Source organism: Mchenga conophoros, linkage group LG23 (genome assembly GCF_057382185.1).
Source record: "Mchenga conophoros isolate Kocher_MC1m ecotype Shallow Benthic linkage group LG23, M_conophoros_male_GT1.1, whole genome shotgun sequence".
In the NCBI taxonomy this organism is placed as follows: domain Eukaryota; kingdom Metazoa; phylum Chordata; class Actinopteri; order Cichliformes; family Cichlidae; genus Mchenga; species Mchenga conophoros.
Window position 1 is genome coordinate 52,637,861 of NC_140547.1, and position 27,721 is coordinate 52,665,581.

A 27,721-nucleotide genomic window follows, 5' to 3' on the forward strand; every position below is an offset into this window, starting at 1 on the left:
GTGGCTCTCAAATTGTTCTCAAACTACTTTAAAAAGCAAAACATTATTTAATATGACGTCAATATCAGCAGTGAGTACAAACATGTTGAGGGATTGGCTCAGGGTGGGTGGGGGTTGCTCAAACAGTTTTTTGTAGTTTTGTGGAGAAGAACCGGGTCCCTGGGGGATTCCTGTGGGTGGTGCTTCGGGAGTATAGGTTGTCAAGTATTTTGATACGGGCCATTCAGTTCCTGCACAACGGTAGCAGAAACTTGGTTGGTATTGTCGGCATTAAGTCAGCACCCATCGTTTCCGGTGGTTTTGAACCCACTATGGCCGCCCTTTGTCACCAATTTAGTTCATAATTTTTAAGGACAGAATTGCTGGGTGTAGCAAAATGGTGGCTCTCAGCCGGTAAAGGGTGGCGTGCCCACTCCGGGTCAGGTATAAGTACTGCCCTAAGTGGAGGTGTTCAAGAGTCTTGTTCACAAGGGAGACACAGATTGACAGGTGGATTGGGGTGGCACTTGCACTGATGCATATGCTGTGCCAATCTGTTGTGGTAGCCAAGTGGTGGAGGGTCTCCCAGGATTTCATCTTTGCTTTTTACAGATGATGTGGTTCTGTTGGCTTCATGAGGTGGGAACTTGCAGAAGAGAGAGCTGAGCATAAAAGTGAAGCTGTCGATTTACTGGTCAGTCTACATTCCTACCCTTACTTCATGAGCTCTGGGTAGAATCGGGTCGCAGGCATGATATGAGTGGCTGGGCACTTTCTTAGAGATAGGTTGAGGAGTTCGGTCATTCGAGAAGGACTTGGAGTAGAACTGCTGTTCCTCCACATTGAAAGGAGGCGGTTGAGGTGGTTCCATGATCTGACTCGGATACCTCTGGATAATGCACCTCCTAGGTGTCCAAATGGAAGGAGGTCCAGGGGCAGACTAGGGAAGAGATGATATCTCTGGGGGGGCTTGGGAACATCTCGATGTTCACCCAGATAAGTTCCTAAGACTGCTGCTGTCCCTGCAACCCAAACCCATATAAATGATTTTTCTTTTAAAGAATTGTGGCTGGATGGATCAAACCCTTCATGAATAACTGTGTGTTTTATCTTCCTGGACAAAGCTGGGCAGAACTTTCAGTGTTGCTTTCTTTCTGTGGGACACAATGTTTAATGTCTAAAGAGTAGACAAAAAAGTCATTCTGAAAACCTTTAACTAATTTCAGGTATAAAATGCCACTTAGCAAAATAGAATAGAATAGAATAGCCCTTTATTGTCATTGTACATGTTCAATGACATTGAGGTTGCTCCACACCAACTGTGCTGGAATAAAATATAAATAGTAGACAGGAATAAATAACAGCCAAGAGAAATATATACAAAACAAGAGGAATGTATACGAAAATAAAAGAAAGGCACATGATGAACGGACACACATTAGAGAACAGGTTGCAAAGTGTGTGAAAGTAGTGCAAAGAAAAAAAGACTTGGTCCGAATAGAGTCAGTGTGTGTGGCCCGAGTAACGGCGGTTACTCAGATCATGGGTCAGATTGGGGAGGCGGGGGGGGGGGGGGGGGGGGGGTGTGTGTGGCAGGTTAGTGTTTGTTAACAATCTGAATGGCCCAGGGAAAGAAGCTGTTTGTGAGTCTGATTGACCCGAGGGCAGACAATGATTTTTTGGGCAGTGTTAATTACCCTCTGTGGAGCTTTCCTGTCTCAGTAGTCACCCATGCGTACCAAGCACCCTGGCAGTAGGAGAGCATGCTCTCCACTGAGGAGCGATAGAAGGACAGCAGCCTCTGGTCCAGGTTATTCTTGCTTAGGACACAGAGGAAGTGCAGACATGAGCGAGATGAGATGTTAGGCATATTTGACAATGAAGCTGGTTGGGTGGGCTGGTGTGCTTATTGACAGTGGTGCCCATCCCTACAATGACGTGGCGAATGACTAGCCAGGGTTGAGGGAAAGATGAACAGAGACATCCTTGATAATAACCTACTCAAGAGCATTCTGGACCATGAACTGGGGAGAAGGTTCATGTTCCAACAGGACAACGACCCTAATCACACAGCCAAGATAACAAAGGACATTCAGTGGCCCAGCCAGAGCACAGATGTGAACTCAATGTATTATCTCTGGAGAGATTAGAAAAGGGTTGTTCACCAACACTCCCCATCCAACCTGATGGAGCTTGTAAAGAAGAATGGGAGAAACGGTCCAAGTAATTACTCAAAACATGTGAAACACAGCAATGACAACGGTGACCAGCAGGGGAAAGAAAAAACAAAGGCTGCAAAAATAAAAGCGATGCAATAAGAACAAAAACACAAAGGGTCGTCAACATTAAAAAAATACACAAGATACAGATGTGTGTGTGTGTGTGTGTGTGTGTGTGTGTGTGTGTGTGTGTGTGTGTGTGTGTGACAGAACATACTGGATAATGAGATTGAGAAGCTAATAAGTTTACAACTAAGTTCTTTAAATTCAAACAGCTGTAAATGTTTTTATATGTAGCTGTCTACCCTGATGTCATCACCTTGTTACTTTTTCCTCTTTGCATCTAAATGTTCTTACTGTCCCTGTTTAGAAAGCAAAGCCTTCTTTCTCTATTTTGATCTGTCACAAACCCAGCTGCTGCTGTGGGTGTTTAAATCCGTCTCCCACATTTAAAAAAATCAACTTTTGTTGTTGTTACCTTACAGCAGCACAGTGCGTATTTCTCTCAATCGATCCTCTTGTTTTTCTCTTCTTTTAGGCTCATTGCTCAACCAAACGACTGACCTGTTCTCCAACACATCCTGCAACATATCCACCAATGATTCAACATCTTGTTCTGCTGTTGAGAGTGGAGTGGGAACAGGAAGTCCATACAAAGCTTTGGAGATGTTTTTTATTGCTATGGTTACAGGATCGTTGAGCTTTGTGACTGTTACAGGAAATATTTTAGTCATGCTCTCCATCAAAGTGAACCGTCACCTACAAACTGTCAATAACTATTTCCTGTTTTCATTAGCATGCGCTGACTTGATCATCGGTGTTTTCAGTATGAATTTGTATACAGTCTACATTATTGTTGGCTACTGGCCACTTGGGCCGGTGGTCTGTGACTTGTGGCTAGCTTTAGATTATGTTGTGTCAAACGCCTCTGTGATGAATCTGTTAATTATCAGCTTCGATCGATATTTCTGTGTGACCAAACCCCTTACGTATCCCACAAGAAGGACAACTAAGATGGCAGGATTAATGATTGCAGCGGCTTGGATCCTGTCATTCATCTTATGGGCTCCTGCCATCTTGTTCTGGCAGTTCATCGTTGGACAGAGAACGGTTCCACCTGGAGAGTGTTATATTCAGGTACAACAAAATCTATGTACAGTGTTGTGTATAAAATCCTATTGATCAGATACAGCAGGGAATGAGGAAGTGCAATGTAAACAAACACAGAGTCTACAAAGTTACTGAGAAATCGACTTTGTTTTTCACTCTTTCTGTTCGAGTAAGTTTAAGTTTACTCGAACAGAAAGGCTCCATTGAATCATTATAATTAACTTAATTTTGTTATTAGTAGAAGTGTCCTGCTGTCCACTGTGTGCTGTTAGCCTACTCTTGATTCAGCTGTGACTGCCAGAGATGTCAGTGATTTCGGCAGTCTTGATAGCTTTTCTAGTTTTTGGTAATAAAAAGGTTAAGATGCAAACTGATAAACTAGAACAATAACATTATCTCACTGAACAAACTGAAAGTGGCTAACAACCCACTAAAATACAGATCTGTATAGTATAACAGCTGGTAATGAGTTCTTTGGTTTGAAAGCCTGATCGTATTGTTTAAAAAAATGTCTAAACAATACAAAAATCCTGCTGCTCAATCCAGAAAAGTTGGAATTAGTAGCACCAGCTTTCAAGACTCGATCAACCTCCATTGCTGCAGAACAGCTTTAAATACATTTTGAGTTCCCTAAAAAGGCCTTTTTGTCTAATTCTGTGTAACCTTACCTTTTTTTTAAAACCTCTTGCACTTCAGTTATCTTTATACCATTTCAAGCTATTCACTGGACTCGAGTGACTCGAAATGCAATAAATAACTGGAAACACTGGGGGGTTCTAAACCTTTTGACCAGTGTTGTATACATGTTGTTTGAATGTATCTTGGAATTTGCATTTGTTCAGAATGTCTGTGAAGGTTCTCAGTCATCCAGGTCATTGTAGTCAAAGGAGCTTGCAAAGAAAAGCAGAGAGTTGGTGTCTCTGCCATCTATAATCCAGTTTTGAGATCCTTCCCAGACGCCTTAACGCCCACTCACATCCTGGGCCATCTGACCTCAGGACATCACATGATAAGGTGGGGCCAGGTTTCACAATGAGCTCACCCGAAACTCTGGCTGATTGGGACCCACACCCAGTTTCCCACCTTGGCTCAGGCGATTAGAGGATCATCAGGGGTCCTTTTGTCCCTCTGTGGGGGGAAACTCCCACTAGGTTTATATCTGGGACTCTCCACCATTTGACCTTAGAACTGAAGAAGCGTCTCGGATGAGAGGTGAAACGTCTTCAAGCAACTTAAAGAAGTCCAGACGCTTTTCTTTGCAAGCTCCTTTGACTACAGCAATTAGAGAAACCAGTAAGATCCTGGAAAGATAAATTCAGTTCCTTAAAGTCAGATTCCTACTTGTCTTTGGAAGCTGTAACCATCAGTAACTTCATGTGTAATGAATGACTGCAAGGTTTTGTAAAGGTTATTATTGAATGGTCTTTCATTATTCTGAATAAAATCCTTACTAATTGTTAGTTTAAAATGTGAGGCCTCACAGATTTTCATCTATTTGTCATTAATAATGCAAACCACAAAAGGCCTGCTCATGAAGTTCCCTTTCAGTAATCGGGAATCAGTAATAAAAGCTCAGATACCTGGAAGTAGTCAAGAGGGAGTAAAAATACCCCCAGCTGGCAGAGGTAGCTTCCATAACGTATAATGATGTTGGTCTGGAGTTTATAAACAGTGTTATCTGTTTTCAGTCTACCCCAGTCAACCTCAGCTAGGATTCTTATTGTTACAGTAACGTGGTTTTTCCCTCAGCTCTTAAATGTTTACCTGTGATTAACTTTAATGGAGAAATGCTATAACTAATTCTGTGAGTTTACAAATACAACAATAATCAAAGTTCTGGTACATGATGTATATTGTATCTGTAAATGTAGTAAAAATATTGACCATACTTGCTTTATGTAACATTTTTCCTTTCTTTCCTTCCTGCAGTTCCTTTCTAATCCTGCTGTGACATTTGGAACAGCAATAGCAGCATTTTATCTCCCTGTCATCATCATGACAGTGTTATACATCCATATCTCCCTGGCCTCAAGGAGCAGGGTCTCCAAACACAAACCGGAGAAGAAAGAAAAGAAGGGAATGAAGTAAGACATCAAAGGAATCCAATTATTTCATTCGCATATCTTGCAAATTACTTTAAGACGAGCAACAAAAATGCAAGCCACAAGATGGAGAAAGTTTTTTTAAAGTAAATTTTGCAGGTTGCTAGTATCGTTGGATTTTTTATATATATAGCTGCTCTTAACTAAAATTTGATGGTATCTAGAACATGGAAAATAAACCGAGGGTATTAACAATAAATAAATCTATAATGAAGCATTCTGGATTTTATAATGTAGACAAAGTGGTAGACATTTATGTCAAACTTATCTATGTATCCAGCCAGACACGTTTATCACATTTATATAGATTTTGAACCAATTCATTCTTAAATTTCTGTTTAATACAACAGTTACTGTACGTGTCATTTTCCTAGAACTCCCTGCCTAATGAATAGTCACCTGTTGAAGCAGAACAACAACAATGAGACCAGTCCTCATGCCAGTCCCCACTCAACTCCAAAACTCAGTTTGGACTCCACCACCACTGCACTGGATGCTGTGAAGAATGGAAAAGTGGATGAATCAAAAGCTGCTGAGCCTCAGCCTCTGGCACAGCCAAGACTCACACAGGTACCATCTACTAATTCTTTGAAGTGAGTGCTTATGGCTACAACATGTGAGCAGTTGAAAACTTCATGGCTACTATGTTTATCTGTCTGATCTATCTAGGAAGAAAAAGAGAGCTCCAATGATTCCTCCACAGCTTTTATTCCCCCCAGAGAACCAAAGGACAATTCCAACAACCAAATAACATCTGAGGTCTGTGTCTAAAATGTATACAACTGCTTTTATTTAAATACGTATTTCCATAGAGAATTTAAGTGAAAAGACTGAACAGCTTTGCACATAGCTAACATTGCCAACAGTATTCACTGACTTATCCAAATCATTGAATTCAGCTGTTCCAATCAGAGCCTACTCTCAAACTGCTTTTATAAACGTTTGTGAAAGAAAGTGTTGCCCTCAGGAGCTCGGTGAATTCCAGCATGGTACCATTATGGGATGCCACCTGTGCTTGGTCATGAAATTTCCTCACTACTAAATATTCCACAGTTGACTTTTAGTGGTATTATGGTAAAGGGACTGGTTCTTATAAAGCGCTTTTCTACTCTGAGCACTCAAAGCGCCTCATTCACCCATTCACACCCATTCGCACAAGCGCTTTTTTCAGCTGTGTACTCACCGGTCTCCAATCGTCATCGTCATCACTCAGAGTATTTAAGTCTTCAGTTTCCTTCTGTTCACCTCGTGTCATTGATGTCATCGTTCCCGTGTGTGCTCTCAGTTATCCAGCCAGTCAGTGTTCGTTCATCTTCTGTTCATCCACTCTTTATAATAAACCATCTTCTGTTCATCACTATCCACGAGTCCTGCGTTTGGGTCACTTCTTCGCATCCGCACACAAATCCTGACACCTTCCAGTTAGTAGGTGACTTGCTCTACTACCTGAGCTACAGCCACCCCCATTATAACAAAGTTGAAGGCACTGAGAAGAACAGCAAGTTGGGAAGAAGTTGTAGGCCATGTAAAATCAGAGAGCGGATGCTCAGGTGCATAGTGCATAGAGGTTGGCAGTTTTCTGCAGAGTCAGATTCAGATTATCTCAAGAACAGTGCGTAGAGTAGGGGTCGGCAACCCTGGGCACTCATGACACAACTGGCACGTGAAGGGTTAACTGATGGCACAACACGCAGTGAATTAATTTGAGAGGGTGCATTAAAAAGCAAGTATCTAAGGCCAAGCCACCAGTGCACATCGCAAATTAGCTCGCATAATGACGGTCTCTTAGCCAACAACCCCAACTACCAGATTCAACTTGTAACTGGCTAAAAATCACTTAGCCTACCAGTGAGAGGGACGTTGCTGGCTGGCAGTTTTTTCAAGCGATGTTGAAATTTCCACATCCCGACTCTTCAAAAGCTTCAGGAGCTGTCGGCTCAGCGCAGCATCAGCACCACGGAGATACACGGATACATCCGAATGAACTACCAACACAGCTGGAATCCACAGCTGTGCGTGTTCATGGAGCTGCACCTGCTGGACATCACTACCTGACAGGTTTAACTGTCTTCAGAACATTGCAGAGGCCTTATTGACAGTATTTGGCTCTACATGTCTGTGTGAGCAGGTTTTCTCTCACATGAGTCCTCAGGCAGCCTCTGAATGCTGGACACTGGAAGACCTGTGTCTCTGAGCGGGAGACCTGTGTCTCTGAGCGGGAGACCTGTGTCTCTGAGCGGGAGACCTGTGTCTCTGAGTGGGAGACCAGGATCACATTAACATGTGTCTCTGTATTAACAAACAGGTCACATTGCCCCAGTTTATTTTTTCTTAACATTGTTGTGATGAGACCTTAAATAGCATTTGCATTTTCTGTTGTACAGTTCCTTTGCTGTTAAGTTGTTCATTATAGTGTGAAACTGTTCAGCATTATCACATTTATTGTTAATGCAGTGGTTGATATGGCACATTGACTTCTGAGGAAATTTTACATGGCACTCATCAACAGAAAGTTGTCGACCCCTGGTGCGCAGAGCTTCGTGGATGGGTTTTCATGACCAAGCAGTTGCATCTAAGCCTTACGTCACCAGGCACACTGCAAAGCATTGAGTGCAGCTGTGTAAAGTACGCCACCACTGGACTCTAGAGCAGTGGAGACGTGTTCTCTGGAGTGATGAATCATGCTTCTCTGTCCAGTGGACGAGTCTGGGTTTGGCAGTTGACCGGAGAACTTGTCTGACAGCAAGCACCGTTTCTAAGTACTTGGACTCGGCCTCTTAGTTCTAGTGAAAGGAATTGTTAACCAATTTTGTGGGAGCAGTTTAGTAATGACCCCATCCTGTTCCAACATGACTGCACACCAAAACACAAAGCAAGGCCTATAAAGACATGGATGAGTGAGTCTCGTATGGAAGAAGAACTTTAACCTTGATGACAGGAAGTAATGACTTCATGAATTACTTCACAAATTTATTATAATCTTGCAACATTATAATAAATTTGCCTGTCTCTTGAATAATAATTTTACAAGTGACAGGCGGGGGTCCAGGGTTCCAGGGGGGGAAGGAAATCCAAACACACGAATCTTCAGTGATAGCTCGTCCACTCTGTCCTCCGTGACACTCTCCTCAGTCTGCACTCACTCCTCTTCTGCCACTCACGCCTTTCTGCTCTCACACTCTAGTCATACAGCCACACGGGGATCCAGGGCAGGAAACAGGAACAGGTCCAGGGAACAGGTCCAGGGAACCTACACAGAAGCAAGCAATTACAAAGACAACTTGTAGACTAGCTGGGGCTTTATGAACACCGGGCGTTCAACGTTCCAGCGATGAGCTGCTCTGAGACACAACCTTAAATAGCTGGCCTGGGAAAACAGGAACTAATCAGTGGCAGGTGCGGACCATCAACGCAGGTGCGTAGGCCAAAAGCAGGAGCCCAGTAATTAGCTCCGTCCAGGCAGACTGAGGACAATGAGGGAAAGAGAGGGAGAGAGCGAGAGGGACGGAGAAACACAAAAACAACACCGTAGCCCAACGTGAGCCAGCCGGAGAGACACGGGGACCATGACATGACCATTATGTCCAATACTTTCAGTACCATTGATATTCATCTAGAGACGTTTTCTCCAATTGATCTTTTTGAGATAACTTCAGTAATTACTTCCTCCAAACCATCAGTGTGTCTGTTAGACTCCATTCCTGCTGCTCCAACAGGATGTTCTTCTGTGGAAGCAGCTACCAGCTTGAAGTCTGGAGACAGACAACCTCTCTACTTTTAAGATTAGGCTTAAAACATTTTGATAAAGCATATAGTTAGGGCTGGATCTGGTGACCCTCAGTTATGCTGCAATAGACTTCCCATGATGCACTGAGCATTTCTCCCTCTCTCACCCCTTTTCATTCACCGTGTGTTTGATTATCCATTTTATTATGAGTTAGTATAAGTCCTGTCTGTCACAGTCTGTGTAGGCAGACCGTATATCGAGACATATGGACCCAGGTGCGGACTGGAGATGAAGATGGAGGCTTGGATGAAGCCAGAGATTTTTCCAGCAATGAAGTGTTGCGTGTTTGGCATGCATAAAGGCCATGGCTGCTTATTGTTTTCTCTGAAACAATTGTACCTGCTGATTCCAGGTCTTTCCATAGCTCTCCACAAGTGGTACTTGGCTCTTGGACAAGTTTTCTGATAATTCTTTTTACTCCTCTGTCCAAAACTCTGTGTCCAGTTTTTGATGAAATGTTCTTCACACTTCAGGATTATGGCCCCAGTAGTACTCACTGGTACCTTCAGTAGTACCTTAGAAATGGTACTTTAGAAATTCTTCTGTAACCAATGCCATAAATATGTTTGTGGTGGGGTGTGGTTGGTGGAGGAGGGAGCAGCAGGTTCAGGGTGTGGTATCAGGGGGCTGGTTTGTCACAGCCTTCTCTATTTCAGTAGCAGCCAGGCCAGAGAGAGGAGAGCACCGTTGTGCTACAGTAAAAACTGATTGTGCCGAAATAAAAAAAGGCAAAAACACCCACGGAGTCATGTCGGGTCCCTTTGGGGTTAAAATGTTATTAATAAACTTGCAAATGTCTTGAAAGAGCTTCTGAAATTTGTGAGCATCGTGAAATTTTTCTTTTCTGACACCTTTGTAATGAGACACATTTTTATAGGCCATCACTGACAGCTAATCTTAATTTGCAATAAGTGGCAGGATTACTTTCTAATTATTGACAGATTCCACCTGGTTTAATGACTTTTCATCCTTTTTGTGCCTTCTTTTCTTCATGTGCTCAATACATTTCCCCGTGTGTCATTTCTCAGTATTACACATAAATTAACTTTGGGACATGGTTTGATTTCTTTGCATGTATAGATTGGATCGGTTGTTACCAACATCTGGTGAGAAATTGATGCCAATAACACCTTTAGAAATGTATTTACTAATTGGTTATGTGTTCAATACTTCAATACTTACTTTACCCACTGTATGATATTATGTCATTGTATTATACTATGACAGACAATTGTCCTCCTTTAATGGTGGAAAAAGTCTGTGCAGTTGAACGATGTGTCAGAACCGTTGGAAGATATCCTGATAATATTTTAGTAACATAGTCATTGTGACTGCTGCATTAAAGGGCAGTTTACACAGAATGAGAACATGAGTGGTGCAATGTCTTTAATACATTTTAATATTATAAGTAATTAATTTCTTGATAGTTGCCAGGATAAGTCTTCATTTATTTGGAAAACCAGAAGAAGATGTCAAAACAAGTGCACAGTTGGTGCAGGTTGGTTGCAAAAAGCTGTGCTCATGGTACCAAACTTTGGCTGTGTCCTCTGACTCTTCAGTGCTCACTCTAAATGTTTAGAGCCAAGCCGAGGGTTACTACGTGGCACTGGACAATGGAGACATACAGCAGCAGCAGTGTGTATGTTTGTTAATCATTTGTTTCACGACTGTCGATGTTGAGTCACTATGGCTCATTTTAGTTTTTAATTTTCCTCACCCTGATGTTTATCTGTCAGTGTTGGACATCTGGACTCTCGACTATTCTTCGATACAGTCGAGAGTCCCTTTTGTTCCTTCAGGATCCTGATGTCAGCAACATGCAGCTCAGGGACCCTTACTCAGCAAAATCCTTTGACATACTTTTTCCATGGTTAACAAGTGCTGGAGAACTAAATCAGAGGGGCAGATGAGAAGTGCAACAGAGACTTTACATAATAAAGGTGGCATTGTTGAGTACAGAAATGCCTGCCTCATCCCTCTGAGGAGACTTGGCTCCAGCAGCGGGACTTACACTCTGACTTGGAAATCAGTGGTTTTGGAGAACCTCTGCCCTCGGCAGGGGTCTCTGCCTTTATAGTAATGAGAATTAGTTGAGTAACAAAGTGATGAAGAAATCCCTGTTCTCTCCTGATGTTTTACCTGTCTCCCTGCGTTTGCTTCACTTACTAAGAGAATTTTCACAGTGCATTGTTACTGTTGTGTAAATGGCCCAGGGCCAAGGACCAATGTGGAAGCTGCCACTCGGACCATACTGGAGACGATGCAAAGTTTTTAATGCATCGCACCAGGCGCCGCCAATTCTTCATGGTAATTTTAATCAATGTAAACTTAGGAGGTCACTCAATAATTTTTAAAAATACATAGATTGTCCCATGAGGAAGGAAACAAGGAAACAATGACACTGTAAACACCCTGTATTTTCCAGGGTGCAAGTACCCTTTAATTACATGCAATGTAAGGGCAACAAGGCGCAAGTATGTCTGTAATTGTGAGCAACAAGTCAGGTTTTTGCAGCAAACAGTGAAACAATTCCACTGTAAGTACCCTGTGCTTTCTGGGGTGCCGGTCATATTATGGAGTCACCTGCAGCACCTGCAAAACAGTGAAATGTTTCACTGTAAGAGCTGTGACTAAGGCACATGTACTCTGTAACTATGTGCAATTTCATGTTTTTTCTTTTTTTACAGGAAACAATTAAATAATTCGACTGTAAGTAAATTTAAGTACAGCGTAAGTCATTTTACTGGGTTATTTCATGGTGAATTTTCAGAAAAACCCGGTACTTTCTGGGGCCACATTCAAGCCAGTTGCCTGCATTGCATTTAGGCAGTTGTCATGCAGTGTAGGCGGTTGGCTAGAAAGAACTGGAACGGATTCACAGCAGGTATATTGAGGAATGAAAGACAGAATACATGTGTGTGAAGGAGCGGGGGGTATAACAGTGGAGCAGAAGTAGTGATGTAGGTTAAGTACATGGAGTCAACCATAAGGAAATGGGCAAGAGTATGCTAGCAGAAGGGTGAGATGGAGGCTAAGTGAAAATGACACTATGAACACATTACTCTTGATACTTTATATTTATATTTATTTAAATAGGACATGTTGACATCTGTTCTGTTCTTGGACATCAAGTGTTTTTATGGACAATCTGAAACACACTAGGAAATGTGTTCATCAATAACACTTGATTATTGATTATTATATTTTGTGTACAAGACCAGTCAAAGGTTTTGTACACACCTTCTCATTTATTTTTATTTTAATGAATGTTTACATTGTAGATTCTCATTGAAGGCATCAAAATTATGAATGGACACATATAGAATTATGTAGTGAACAAACATTGTGAAATAAAACGTGTTTTGTTTTGTTTTTTAAATTTCAGAATCTTCAAAATATCCACCCTCTGCTTTCATTACTGCTTTCTTAACTCTTGGCATTCTTGCTGAAATGTTTTTCCAACAGTCTTGAAGGAGTTCCCAGAGATGCTGAGCATTTGTTGGCCCTTTTGCCATCACTCTGCGGTCCATCTCATCCCAAACCATCTCCATTGGGTTTAGGTCAGGTGACTGTGGAGGCCAGGCTATCTGGTGCAGCACTCCATCACTCTCCTTCTTGGTCAAATAGCCCTCACACAGCCTGGAGGTGTGTTTGGGGTCATTGTGCTGTTTGAAAAAATAAATGATGGTCCAACTAAACGCAAACCAGATGGGATGCATGTCACTGCAGGATGCTGTGAAAGCCATGCTGGTTCAGTGTGTCTTCAGTTTTAAATAACTCCCCAACAGTGTCACCACCAAAGCACCCCCACACCCTCACACCTCCTCCTGCACTCGGGGACACATTCAAAGTTTTGCAATTTTCTGGACTGACTGACCTTCAGTTCTTAAAGTATTGATGGGCTGTTGTTTCTCTTTACTTAGCTGATTGGTTCTTGTCATAATATGAATTCTAACAGTTGTCTAATAGGTCTGTCAGCCGTGCGCCAACCTGACTTCTGCACAACTGATGGTCCCAACCTCATTAAGAAGGCAAGAAATTCTCTACTCAGCGCGGCAATTTTGTTATTTAATTTTTTTATTCAAAGCCACAGGTCGAATGATGTCATTTCTTATTAGCAGTGGAAGTAGTTGTTATTGAAGGTCGCTTTGCATCCTGCAAACTCTATACACAGGGGTGCACATAAGTGGTCTGCAGGTGCGCATGCGCTTTCAAAATAAAAGACGCGCGATAAGAAGGTGCAACACGCGTTTGCGTACATAAGATTTTCTGGAGGAGGACATTTTTTTAGAACTCTTAAAGATGTCGAAGAAGCTCCTTTAAGCAATTACTTTGGTGTTCCTCCACCTCCAAAGAAATGTCAGAAGGAGTCCGTATCCCAAAAGAAGCGCGTATTCTCAGAAAAGTGGTTAAATACTGTTAACAGCATCAAGTTCTTGGGAGTTCACATCTCAAACGACCTCACCTGGACCACCAACACCACCTCCATCACCAAGAAGGTCCAGCAGCACTTCCACTTCCTGAGATGCCTGAAGTGATTTCCCAGATTCTAGTGAGAGAAATCTTCACTTGCTGGTGCCTGCCTAAATACATCTTGTCCAGTCGTGGGACTCAGTTTGTCTCCTCAGTCTTCCAGACTGTGTGCCAAGCCTGGAACAGGGGCCACAAATTAACATGTGGTCAAAATGTGATCAACAGTACACATATATTTTTCCAATTATCCAAGCATGAATACCAAACAAATCAAAATTGACCACAATTTCCCCATTAACTCTAAATAAAGCATACTTCCACACACCTAAAGGGTAAAGCTGTTTCCCCATAGCAAGCTGATTTCTCTGTCCAAGGTTCTCTCACAGCTGGTTGGCAGGGCCTCCAATACAGGATCCTTGCGGGCAGGGTGTCGGGTGAAACACCAAACAGGCCCGAAACTCTGGAGTCTGATAGAGAGACAGTGGAACCTCCTGTCTTCAGTTTCTGCAAGTGAGCAAACCCTCGGTACAAAGTATGATCCAGGCTATGGAGCTTTGGCAATGTTTTTTGCAGGTGTCTTTTAACCCTTCTAACCATCCAGTTTCACAAGTTGACCAGGGCGCAGCTCTGACAAGTGAGGTGTAGAATGACATCTGTTGTAGAAGATACAATAATTTCATTTCGCCTGTAGATCCTTTTGTTGTACCTTAGTGTAATGAATATAATGAGGTTGCAGCTGCTGAGCTAGAACGAGAACTGTTGTCCTTATGTGTCAGCCACTCATTAGTTATGCAGGACTTAGGCCAATTGCTGTGATGGGCGTGGCACGGTAGCGTATGAGAGCCAGTTGGGGTCCTGCTGCCGAAGAATCCTCCTCCCCATAGCAATGCCTCTCTCTGTTGCACCATTAGCTTGCATATAATGGGGACTGGAAGTTGTGTGACCAGTGTTGTACGTCTTACTGAACAGTTTTTGCTGAGATAATATGTGAGGTGGGGGATAGCGTTTGAGCTCATCACAGACAATGGCACACAGGCTTTTCAAGCAGGCAATCACTTGCTGGCTTGTAATGGAGGTGTACAATCAAGATGTCGCGCGAGTAATAATCCACAACTACAAGGTTGTGTTTACTGTCCAGTTGACATATATCAGCAGCTATTTGGTGTAGTGATTATAATAATATTAATGATTAGTGGTTCTTTTCTCTGAGTGGGGTTATTTCTCAGGCAGAACTCACATTGCTCCACCATCTTTGTGATCTCTCGTCCAATCTCTGGCCACCACACAGTCATATTAGCTTTTCTGTGGCACTTAGTGAAGCCTTAGTGATCCTTGTGTATCTGAAGAAGTACTTCCTTTTGTTGTGAAACCAGAGCTGCTCTCATCAGTGCTTGCTGTTGTTGGTCTGCTAGCGTCATAATGTGCTAATGCCAGTGTTGTAGTTGACATGGCTTTCATGTCTGTGAATCCTTGTTTCTGCAATTCCCCCCATGTCCACACATCGACAGATTTGAGCAAATTGTAGCTTTGGTGCATGGCGGTGAAGAAGTCTGGGAGGAATTTTCCCGGACAGTTTATCATTCATATCATCTGACGAAGCTCAGAGACATTTGAGGGGCTGGGCATTTCAGTGACACAGTTTTTCTGGATGAGTTTTGATACCATCTTTCACAATGACGTGTCTTTAACATTTGATCTTAGATTTTCCAATCTTGGAGTTATCTTGGATTAATTTCAGCCCAGAATGCCTGATGGTCTGCAGCACTGCCTTACGGTTGTGATCATGTTCTGCTTTTTCCTTTCCAAACACTAAGATGTCATTCATTACCACCACAGTACCGGCATAACCCTTGAGAAGGGTGCTAATCTGCCGTTGGAATATTTCTGGAGGAGACGTTATCACAAAGGGCAATCTTTAAAAGCAGAAGCGACTCACTAGCGTGATGAATGGCGTTAGCTTCCTGCTCTTAACATTGAGCAGTATTTGCCAAAACCCACTGGAGGCATCAAGGATTGAAAATATATGTCTGCGAAGATTCTCAGTCATCCAGGTCATCGTAGTCTAAGGAGCTTGGAAAGAAAAGCGTCTGGACTTCTTTGAGTTTCCTTGAAGACGTTTCACCTCCCACCTGAGAAGCTTCTTCATTTCTAAGAGTAATTGTTGGAGAGTCCCAGATTGAAGTCCTATTGGGAGGGTCCCTAAGAGAACATGGACCCCTTAATGATCCTCTACATAATCACACGAGACAAGGTGCGAAAACAGGTGTAGGTCACAATCAGCCAGGGTTTCGGGGTTTCATGCGATTTAACGAGGGCAAATAGTCCAGGGTGTGAGTGGGCATTAAGGCGTCTGGGATCTCAAAACTGGATTATAGATGGCAGACAGTTGGTGTCATAAGCTATTCCCTCTGTTCAAAGATGGTCGTTTACAGTGGAAATAGAATCAGAATTAGAATTTCCTTCAGAATACTTTATTAATCCCGAAGGAAATTAGGGTTACAGCAGGCAGCACGCTAATGGTGCATGCGCACTTACAAAGAAACCTTCTGACCAACTTTACACAAACATCACATTGGGGAGACATGTCAGAAAGGTAGGCTGATGGCGCCAAAGGGGTATCTGCATAAGTGATGGTATTTTTTTACTTTAGTGCGAACAACTCATATGAATTTCAAAGCAGTTCTACAGTCCAACACTGGTCTCTCAATCTCCCGTTGGAGAGCCGCGAGCTTCGCCATACTTGCGTTCTGTGATGTTGTCATTTCTTGTGCTCAAGGAGCCAATTTCTGAGAACACACAGCAGTGTGCCTCCCCGAGATGTCATCCAATTTGCGCCCAGAGATGTTATTCCGAGCGAGCCCTTCCGAGATGTATCCAGTCTGCAGTCAGAGATCTTATTCTGAGTATTCACAGCAGCCGTAGCCTCTCCAAGATCTTATCCGTGCTGCACTCAATGAGCCCATTTTGAGAAACTCACGCCTCTCCCATCGTTCCAATCCCAGCGGGCAGCCTTGTGGGGGTTTGAACAGCCGGTTCCGCTTCCTTAATTCTTTGATAAGTCAGGGCCAAGCCAGCTCCGATCAGCCAGAACCCTGTTACCATGGTTCCGAATAGGTAGATATCTTCAGCACTCAGGCTCACCCAAGCCCAAACCTCTCGTTAAGGGGTGTCAATTGCATTTAGGGACCAGTTGATCCAATCCATAATTCCACTTTTAGGTTTTAGAGAACAGACTGTGAGAGAATGTTCCAGGGAAAAGTAAAAACACAAGACAAGACAAGGACATAAGAAGCTAAGCAGGGAAGCTAAGGGCAGGAGAGGAGAAAAGTGCGACCGCCTTCGCTGAGAGCCAAAAGATAGATGGCTTCTTTCACTCCCTTCCAAACCATCTGTCTTCTCTGTCCAAAATGTGAACATTGGCATCCTCGAAAGAGTGACCTTTGACCATTAGATGCAGATGGACTGCTGAGTCTTGTCCCGTCGAGGTGGCTCTTCTGTGTTGTGCCTTGCGTTTATGAAGTGGCTGTTTGGCTTCTCCAGTGTAGAGGTTTTTGTCTCAGTGTGTGGCTGGGTCTGAAGTTCACTGGGATGTCATGCTTGGAGAAGACTCTCCTGAGTTTCTCTAACAAACCTGCTACATAGGGGATGACAGTATTGTTTCATTTGTCCTTCTGATCCTCCTTAGTTGGTGTCTGACCTTCTCTCCATGCATCTTGTGGGAGGCAAAGAATAGGTATTGGTCCTGGTGTGTGGGCTTCTGGTAAACTTCAATGTAGAGATTTCCATTCTCTTCAATGCATTCAGAAAAGTCCAGAAATTCAATTCAATTCACTTTTATTTATATAGCGCCAAATCACAACAAAAGTCACCTCAAGGCGCTTTATATTGTACAGTAGATGCAGAGAAAAACCCAACAATCATATGGCGACAGTGGGAAGGAAATCGGCGATGGCCATCAGCGTCCCTGGCCTATGGATTAGCAGCAGGGGTGAGTTGGATCCAGTGGCTTACCGCGTGTCCAGCAGCCGCAGTGCCGAGGTGGGTCGATCGGCTGACCACGTGTTCAGTGGCTGACTGCGTGCCCAGCGGCGGTGACGGAGCTGATCTGGAGCCCAACCGCATGGCAGGCAGCAGCGGCGCAGCAGCGCATCAGCAGGCGTGGACATGACCCGTGGCTCACGGGTGGCTTGACAGGTGGCCAGCGTGCAGGACCAGATGCCGCACTGACCTCCAGCGAAGATGCCACTGCACCAGGCTGCATTGCGACCTCTAGTATGGGCGTGGCAGGTCCAGCCAGCACGCTGACCTGCAGCGAAGACAAGCCAGGTCCAGATGGCGCACCTGCCTCTGGCATGGACACCGCTGGACCAGACAGCACGGCGACCTCCAACTCGGGTAGGAAGGGCACCTCCGTTATGCTGCCCCCGAACTCGGGCTGGCCTAGTGCTGACCAGGCTGACCTTCATGGGAAGGGAGGCGTGGGGGTTGCCTCCCTCCCCCATGCAGTCGAAGGACACGGGTGGGCCCAACGGCGGTGTCGGCCAGGAACCAACCCGAGCTACCAGACTCACTATCAGCTCACCTTAGGTCCCGGTACACTCTTTTAAACAGGGGAGGTGTGATGAGCTGATGGAGCTCCGGTGTGTCTCAGCCTCCCTTGCAGCTGCGCCCAAGCCACACGCCACCACATTTGGCTCCCCGGTGTCACCTTTTGGTCTACAAAAGGTGACACCGGGGAGCCCATGTTTTGCATCCATGTTTTTGTCTATAAAAACCCTCGTTATATTTAAAATATAAACATATGTCTGGTGAGGTGGAGGTTTTCAGTGCCGGCTCGTTGTTTTGGGTCTCAAACTTGGCATTGAATGTGTTAGGTGCGTCTGGCAGAGCGGTGTCGGTAACACACAAACGTGGTGGGGCCTTATAATTCTTATGGTTTGGATGGCCTCCCACATTCGCAGAGAATCTCTTGAACAGACAAAGTGATCACTGATCCCTGACTTTCTTTGAGCACTCAATTATTAATTATTTACTCTTAGAACTGAAGAAGCTTCTCGGATGAGAGGTGAAACGTCTTCAAGAATTACAGATGCTTTTCTTTCGAAGCTCCTTAGATTGAAAATATAGTGGTGCCGTATGTTTTATTTGGTGCAAAATCCTCCAGATTGGGCAAAATGAATCTCTCTCTTTTTACTTCTTTATTGAGTTTCATGAGGTCCACACATATCCTTGGCTTTCTTTTCTTCTCAATAACTGGCACCATTGGGGCACACCAGTCTGTGGCTTCGGTTACCTCCTCAATAATGTCGAGTGCCATCATCCTTTTAATTTCCTTCTCCACTTGTGGTAGAATAGGAAAAGGAATACAACGTGGTGTGGTTATGCTGTAGGGTTCTGCATCAGGTCTAAGCTCAATTTTAGGGTCGTTGTCCTGCTGGAAGGTGAAGCTCCGCCCCAGTCTCAAGTCTTTTGCAGACTCCAAGAGGTTTTCTTCCAAGATTGCCCTGTATTTGGTTCCATCCATCTTCCCATCAACTCTGACCAGCTTCCCTGTCCCTGCTGAAGAGAAGCCCCCCCAGAGCATGATGCTGCCACCACCATATCTGACAGTGGGGATGGTGTGTTCAGAGTGATGTGCAGTGTTAGTTTTCCACACATAGCGTTTTGCATTTTGGTCTCATCTGACCAGAGCAGCTTCTTCCACATGTTTGCTGTGTTCCCCACATGGCTTGTGGCAAACTGCAAACGGGACTTCTTATGGTTTTCTGTTAACAATGGCTTTCTTCTTGCCACTCTTCCATAAAGGACAACTTTGTGCAGTGCACGACTAATAGTTGTCCTGTGGACAGATTCCCCCACCTGAGCTGTAGATCTCTGCAGCTCGTCCAGAGTCACCATGGGCCTCTTGGCTGCATTTCTGATCAGCGCTCTCCTTGTTCGGCCTGTGAGTTTAGGTGGACGGCCTTGTCTTGGTAGGTTTACAGTTGTGCCATACTCCTTCCATTTCTGAATGATGGCTTGAACAGTGGAGGCAGCACGGTGGCACGGTGGTTAGCACTGTTGCCGCATAGCAAGAAGGTCCTGAGTTCAATTCCAACATCAGGCCGGGGTCTTTCTGTGTGGAGTTTGCATGTTCTCTCCGTGTTTGCGTGGGTTCCCTCCGGGTACTCCGGCTTCCTCCCACCGTCCAAAGACATGCAGCTTGTGGGGATAGGTTAATTGGATAATCCAAATTGTCACTAGGTGTGAGTGTGAATGGTTGTCTGTCCCTGTGTGTTGGCCCTGCGACAGACTGGCGACCTGTCCAGGGTGTACCCCGCCTCTCGCCCTATGACAGCTGGGATAGGCTCCAGCTCAAAATAAATTTCCTGTGGTTGGAAACTATTTTTTGCAACTTTTTTGTATTTAAAGTTTTGAGGGACAAACCTTTTAAATATCTCTAAGTAGAAATATATGTAAAAAACAAAAAACAAAAATGATTTTCAATTTTTTTTGTAGTTTATTGCAATTTTTTGCAATTTATGTAATTACTATGGACTTAATGCATACATATTGTTAAAATTTGGGCTATAACAGTTGTATTGATGTATAGCAACTTGAAATCCTCCCAAAAATGGCTCCACAGCATGTAAAAATATAAAGTAAGCTCTGGCGGACTTGGTTCTATGGTAGGACTTAAAGGGTTAAATACTCTGGGATCAACAAGTAGGCCTGCAGTGTGAGAGTGAAGTGCTCTAATAGGGTGATATGGTACTATATCATATCACCCCATTTGCTATTTAAAAAGGTTAAAACTATTTTCCTTTAAAATGTGCACTTCTCATACTGGAGTCTTCAGTGTCAACTGGCTTCCCTGCTGCAACTGTGTCCTACAAAAAAACAACTCCTCCTTCCTGTTTTCTCTCTCCTTTATAGAGAAGGTCTCAAATCATTACCATTCAACGGCTCCCTGTACTCAACTCCAAATAGCTTGCAGCTGCTCTAAAGTAGAATCACCACTCCTACATGGGTGTGGCCCACATCTCACACAAAACAAAAACACCAAAGCATGCAATTATTAAAATGACAAAAACGCCAACCCGATGTTTAGTGGGAGATTCTCTCAGTTATTCCACCATGCCACATTCTGCAACTCTACAGACTTCCTCCCTCTCCTGCTACATTTCTGAGACGTGATGATCGACTGCTAGGGATGGAATCAAGAATAGGTTCCTAGTAGTCCAGTTCCTTGGAATGGTTAGTCTGCCTGTCTACTGATCCCGCTTATCGGTTCTTGCCCTCTCACTAAGATCAGCTGATTTCAGTTCGTGTGTCGGAAGTAAAAATAATGGTGCATTCTTCACCATAGACATGGACATTACTTTTATCATTAATGCACAAAGGGATGGAGAGTGAGATGGCAAAGTGACGACTGCTCCAGGACAGAAACAACTGCGTTATAATGTTAACACAACTTCGCCTTTTGCAAAACTGCATGCTAACGCTAAGGTAGCCAAGAACCCCAGAGTGGTGTTAAAGCTCAGTAAATGCTGACATTGCTCTTACTGTATATAGTGATAAAGTGAGCCATCATTTGTGGTGAAGCCAGCCTGTAACAAACTGATGATCAGTCAGGCTGCAGCTTCTATTTCTACCTGTTCATGTTTCTACAGTAGAATCACGGCAATGATTGCTTGTGCTGGTTTTCATCTTTGCTTTGTGTTGTCAGCTTTGTTTTCATACCTAAATACTAAGACAAAGATGACATGTGTCCTCACTGGGATAGGGATTTGTGTTGGTGTGTGGGACTGTAGCTTTATATTGTTAAATGGCCATTATGAGACAGTGCTTTTCAGATCATTTTGCAGAGTAACATGAAGGTAACATAATGAGTAATGAATGTCTTTGTTCAAAGACATTCAAAGACAGTATGCAATAAAATACTGCGTTACTTTTAGGAAAAGTGTTCTGTGTAATACGGGTAATAACGTTTTTACTTTACTTTTAAATAATGACCCCAACACTGAACACAAAAAAGGGGGGAAATACCTCTAAAATGCACACGCATTAGACCACACGCATGAAATTACTTTGCATGAATGTAATGTCATGATATGCTGCTTAGACATGGTGGTGACTCTCAAAGTGGAGCCAATAAGAATCGACAAGGAATCAAATCAAGTTATATTGATAATGGCATGGGAATCGCTAAATTCTTACCGATTCCTATCCCTACTGACTACTTCTGACACCATGTCATGAAAAGTCATAGGATTCATTGGAAAACCCGGAGTGGAGTATTTTTTGTTGCGTGGATTTCTTTTTTCCTCAGATTTTGCCAGGACTGTGAACTTTTGCTTCAAGTTGTGGTTGTTATTATATTGCTTTCCTTATGAATATGGGTGAAACAGTTCATTTTTAAATTAGGCTTAAAACTTTACTTTTTGATGTAGCTTTTTTTTTGGCATCTATCAGGTGACGCTGGACTATTATCATTGTTGGGCTGCAGCTGCCGGGGAACCTTACATAATACAATCAACATTTAAATATTGAATAACTCCCTTTTAACAGAAAGAAATCTCCACCAAAGGCAGGTTCAGGGAGGGGAAGCCATTTGCCTCAACTGGTTGGGGTTAAGGGGAGGAAGACAGGATACTGTGCAAGTCACAGGTCAAACTTGCTGTGAAATGTCCTAACAGTACTCTGTTTTGTTACAGGTGCTAGCAAACCCCACTCCAGTACCGACAACAACCAATTCTGCCATCCACAAGATCAATCCCTCTTCAAGGTGGTCCAAGTTAAAGATTGTGACAAAGCAGTCTGGGGATGAATGCATCACAGCTTTAGAGATCGTTCCACCTGTAGATGGAGCTGAGAGGCATTCAATCCCAATCAGCCGTCCTCGAACTGTGGCAAGAAAATTTGCAAGCATTGCTAGAAGCCAAGTGAGAAGGAAAAGACAGATGGCTGCCAGAGAAAAGAAAGTAGGTTAATACACGACATAAGTTTAAGACATATAATGGAAATAATAGAGGAACTCGTTATTTAGATTTGATTATCGGACTCAGCCTCTGCACAAGCAAAGAACAGAAGTCTTGGAGAATAAATAAAATATGACAGGAAGACCCTCACTCACTTTGTTTCAAGCTAAAACCCAGCGTATGTAAGTCAGTGGTTCTAACAGTCATAGGAAGAGTTGTTAAGCAGATGTCACTATTATCTCAGCTTTAATGTCCTGGTGCACGCTCAATCATCCAGGTAAGGAAATCCCAAAAGGTTGATTCTGTTCATCTGGACGTAGCGTTTTCACTGGAAACGCTACGTCCAGATGAACAGAATCAACCTTTTGGGATCTCAGCTTTAAGTCGCTTTAATGCTGTCTCACCCTTGAGATTACCCGAGACACAGAGAGCAGATATGTTTTATCTAAAGCTAACAGTGAGCGGCTGTTTTCCTGTGTGTGCAAATATTAATTGAGGTGCAGGGCAATTTAGCACGTTTGGACATGTTTTTAACGTAGCTCATACTAAAAGGTTTGGCACTGTCGTTTTTTACATAATACACATTATGCATACTTAACATGGTCAGCTCGTCTGTGAGTTATGTGACTGTCATCTCACTGCAGTGTGTGAGAAACAAAGAGCTGACAGAGTTCACAGATTATCTATCTTTGGACTTTGTGTCTACATGTTCCGGCTTATTTATTCTTCATCTCTCCTTTCTTCCATTCTTCATAGGTAACCAAGACTATCTTTGCCATCCTGCTGGCTTTCATCATAACATGGACACCGTATAATGTGATGGTGTTGATCTCAACCTTCTGCCAGTCCTGTGTCCCTGATACAGTGTGGGCAATTGGCTACTGGCTGTGTTATGTCAACTCTACTATCAACCCAGCTTGTTATGCACTGTGCAATGCCACATTTAAAAAGACTTTCAAGAACCTGTTGCTATGCCAATATAAAAATATAGGAACAAGATAAGATAGAAGGAGAATATTTGAGATAGGATGGAAGGCAAAGCTGTAAATCATTGCAAGAAGTTGTGCGAAAGAAAAATGAAGGAACTGAATGAAGAATAGCAGAACTGGGTGATGGGTGCCTTCTGAAGAGACCAGAAACTTGGAGCAGATTAGTAAATGTATTTATTCTACAAATGAATGAGTGCTCCCTATTCATACAGTCCAAGCAACACGTGAGTGTAAACCAGAGATTCTTTTATTCTTTTACCTGTCAAGCTACCCAAAATTGCACTGTGAGTAGAAATTTGGTTTCACTAACACAGAAATTAATTTCAAATGAAGATGTAGATGCTATAAAAGGAGAGGTCAGTGATTGGATCTGCGTGGTGATGCGTGAGAATGTGGCCGAGAAAGTGGCTTTGCCTGATCTGTGCTGTGTGTATGTACATATGTATGTATGTATGTATGTATGTATGTACGTATGTATGTATGTATGTATGTATGTACGTATGTATGTATGTATGTATGTATGTATGTATGTACGTATGTATGTATGTATGTATGTATGTATAGCTAGATGTATAAATAGACTGGTGGATCTCTTGATGTACTAACACAAGGGGCGATCGTGGCTCAAGAGTTGGCAGTTCGCCTTGTAATCGGAAGGTTGCCGGTTCGAGCCCCAGCTTGGACAGTCTCGGTCGTTGTGTCCTTGGGCAAGACACTTCACCCGTTGCCTACTGGTGGTGGTCAGAGGGCCCGGTGGCGCCAGTGTCCGGCAGCCTCGCCTCTGTCAGTGCGCCCCAGGGTGGCTGTGGCTACAATGTAGCTGCCATCACCAGTGTGTGACTGGATATGTAAAGCGCTTTGGGGTCCTTAGGGACTAGTAAAGCGCTATACATTTACCATTAACATATCTAAGAAAGCAATGTTAAACTAGACTCTATTCTCTAGAGTTTGAGCTCAACCTACTGTCAGTTCTGAGTCCCTGACATGGCATGAGCAGTTGGCTACTGGCTGTGTTATTAACTCTGCTATCAGTCTGGGATGTTACACAGCAACAGTCACAACAACACAAAATATCAGATGGACGGAGAAAAGAAGAATGGGAAGGAAGAATAGGTAAGAAGAAATACTGTTATTATTGCCAGTAACCAAGACTGATTAAACAAATGAATACCAGAGATTCATTGGACGGTGCCTTTCAAATGGAGGCTACAGGAGATTAGCAACAACAGTTTGTTCATATAGCATAAAACAGAGTTTTACTTAACATACCCAACCTGCTTAAACTAAGATGCACCAAAACACCAGACGTCTTTCAGATACAGTAAAACTACTGGAGTCCAGAAATAGCTTCCAGACTCACACTGATAATTTAACACTAAACAATGATGCAATTCAATGCAGCTTTATTTATATAGCACCAAATGACAGCAACAATCACCTCAAGGTGCTTTATACTGGAAGGTAAAGTAAACTCTATGATGATACAGAGAAATCTAGACAATCACATGACCCCCTATGACCGAGCACTTTGCAACAGCGAGAAGGAAAAACTTCCTGGAATAAACAGGAATAAACCTCAGGCTCAGGAAGGGACGGCCATCTGCCAGCTGGGGCTATGTGAAAGTGGCGTGCTGTGAAAGAGAGACAGAGTAATAATAACGGATGATTAAATACAGAGTGACAGAGTAAACACATAGTGAATGATACGGGTGAGTGAAGTAGAAACTCCCAGAGCATCATGGGAATCCCCAGCTGCCTACACCTATTGCAGCATAACTAAGGGAGGATTCAGGGTCACCTGGTCCAGCCCTAACTATATGCTTTAGCAAAAAGGAAAGTTTGAAGCCTAATCTTGAAAGTAGAGATAGTGTCTGTCTCCTGAATCCAAACTGGAAGCTGGTTCCACAGAAGAGGGGCCTGAAAACTGAAGGCTCTGCCTCCCATACTTCCTTTATCCAAGGAACAACAAGTTAGTCAACAGTCTGAGAGCGAAGTGCTCTGGATTTATCATGGAGCCAATAAAGAGAACTTCACTCTTTCTTTCTAGTCCCTGTCAGTACTCTCGCTGCTGCACCTTGGCTGCCAGTCAGAAGACAGAGTCAGAAGACTAATTGACATTAGTCCTCTCCGGTGTACATGTACTTGTATCCACACCCATGGCCAGGTTAGAATCACCACTTTACCTGGTCATGTCCTTAGACAAGAAACTTGGTGGAAAAAATCCACACAGAAAGTGCACAGATGATCAAGTGCTCCTTGCAATAAACTGCACTAACAACTTTGCACAACTTTGTATCCCTAAGTCTGTTTACCCCCCATTTTATTCACTTTATTTCAGTTAGTTTGCTCAGATTGAGGATTTGTTCTGTGAGAGCCCCTAATGATTTTCCATATTATGGAGCAAGAGCGAGCAGTTACTGCGCCTGTTTGCTTCACATTGACCTGCAGTTTTGCAGATTTGTCTTGTGTCTACGAGTCATCACATACAGCTTCTTTAGAATTAACACTTCACAGAACTATTTGTGAATTTCTAAAAATCTTGCCAGTTAGCAGGTCGACTGAGAGGTGAATGGTAAACGGCCTGCATTTGTATAGCGCTTTACTCAGTGTAGTGTGGCATTTTACACTACATTCAGTCATTCACACATTCACACATTCACACACACAGAGGTAAAACAAGAGCCATGTTTAGAAGGCAGTGCAATGTGCAGATGGCTGAAATAACAGGAGAGATAAAAAGGAGTACAGGTTGAGAGAGGAGAGAGAAAAGACATATGACATGGATATGAGGAAATGAAAATGAGAGACTGGTAGAAATGGGGAAAAGAGTATTAGAGAAAGCAATCCTGAGCTTGTGGGAGAAAAGTAGGGCATGATAGGAGGAGAACAGAGGGACTCATTCCCTGATTTAGTCCTGGTCTCCCAACCCTAATTCTCATGCTGGAGACAAAATAAGAAACACAGGCTGAAGCACAACAATTCATCACAAGTAAGGATGTTACCTCTGTCATTTATCACCATATTATTAGGATACATTTTAACTCTATTTAATGTAGTAACACTTATGTGTTTGTGATATTTCACAGTGAGTTTTACTTGTGAGTCATAAAGGTGTTTGATAGTGAGTTTTCAAAAATGAAGAGGGAATTTGGGTCAGAATTTCACACAAGGTTTAGGTTTTGTAAGACTCGGCCTAATTCAAATGTCATTATCCCATCTGAGAAATCAAGTGACTGCTCAGGCAGCTGCATGAAATCCTTGTTGGCTCAGAAGGACTTGTGTCTTTTTATAATGTGGCTGTCCCAGCTTAGCATAGCTCAGGAACCTGTCAGACATTAGACCAACTGACATTAGATTACTGTAAGTAATCCAAAGTATTCAGAATACGTTACTCTCATTGAGTAACTTATCGGAATATGTTACAAAATACATTTTGGGCCATGTATTCTGTAATCTGTAGTGGGATACATTTTAAAAGTAACCCTCCCAACACTGCCCTTCACCTTAAATAACCATAACCAGTACATAAAATGAAATACAACCCCCTAGTGGTGATAAAGGGAAACTAGAAAAATGGCTCATATGGGGATATAAAAAGAAAATCATGACAAAGCATTAATCGACCCAGGGACAAAGAGGGACTCTGCTTTCTTATATCAAACTCCACACGTAGTAAAGAGGTTTGATCCCAGTCTGCTCCAGTCTGCATGCCAAATGCCCATCGTAGCCTCAGCATGGTCACCACGGAAGGCATTCAATAGCACCAAAAATTGCTATATAGTCATCAACCAGTAAGTTCTGGTTGAGAAAACTCAGTGAACATCAGTCAACAGGAGCACCCACAGTACACATAATGATATCCCAAAGACCTCTATCAACTATCTGAAAATAAAAGACCAGAAAGCTAGTGTTTGCAAACTGGAGATCATTTGATATGCAGTAAAAAGTGCTATCACTTTGAATCAAGGTGCAGCGGAGCTTTTGGAATGTAAACGTTAGGTCACAACAATTTTGCTTTGCCACCATACAGGAAGCTAAAGTGTACATTTGCCTTTTATAAGTTAACGGTTGCCCTTGCTTTGCTCCTTCTTGTACAAGTGGT

General features: G+C 43.1%; 1 protein-coding gene across 1 annotated transcript in view; it reads left to right on the top strand.

Annotated features, from left to right (window-relative positions):
- Positions 1-27,160, top strand: part of LOC146548347 (muscarinic acetylcholine receptor M4-like) — a 71,274-nt gene extending 44,114 nt beyond the window's left edge. The window contains exons 2-7 of the mRNA XM_085264478.1: positions 2,737-3,335; positions 5,238-5,392; positions 5,785-5,980; positions 6,080-6,169; positions 22,367-22,633; positions 23,387-27,160. Of these exons, the coding sequence (XP_085120604.1) occupies positions 2,737-3,335; positions 5,238-5,392; positions 5,785-5,980; positions 6,080-6,169; positions 22,367-22,633; positions 23,387-23,632 (1,553 nt within the window). The 3' untranslated portion in view covers positions 23,633-27,160. The remainder of the gene's footprint in view (positions 1-2,736; positions 3,336-5,237; positions 5,393-5,784; positions 5,981-6,079; positions 6,170-22,366; positions 22,634-23,386) is intronic.
- Positions 27,161-27,721: the final 561 nt, after the last annotated feature.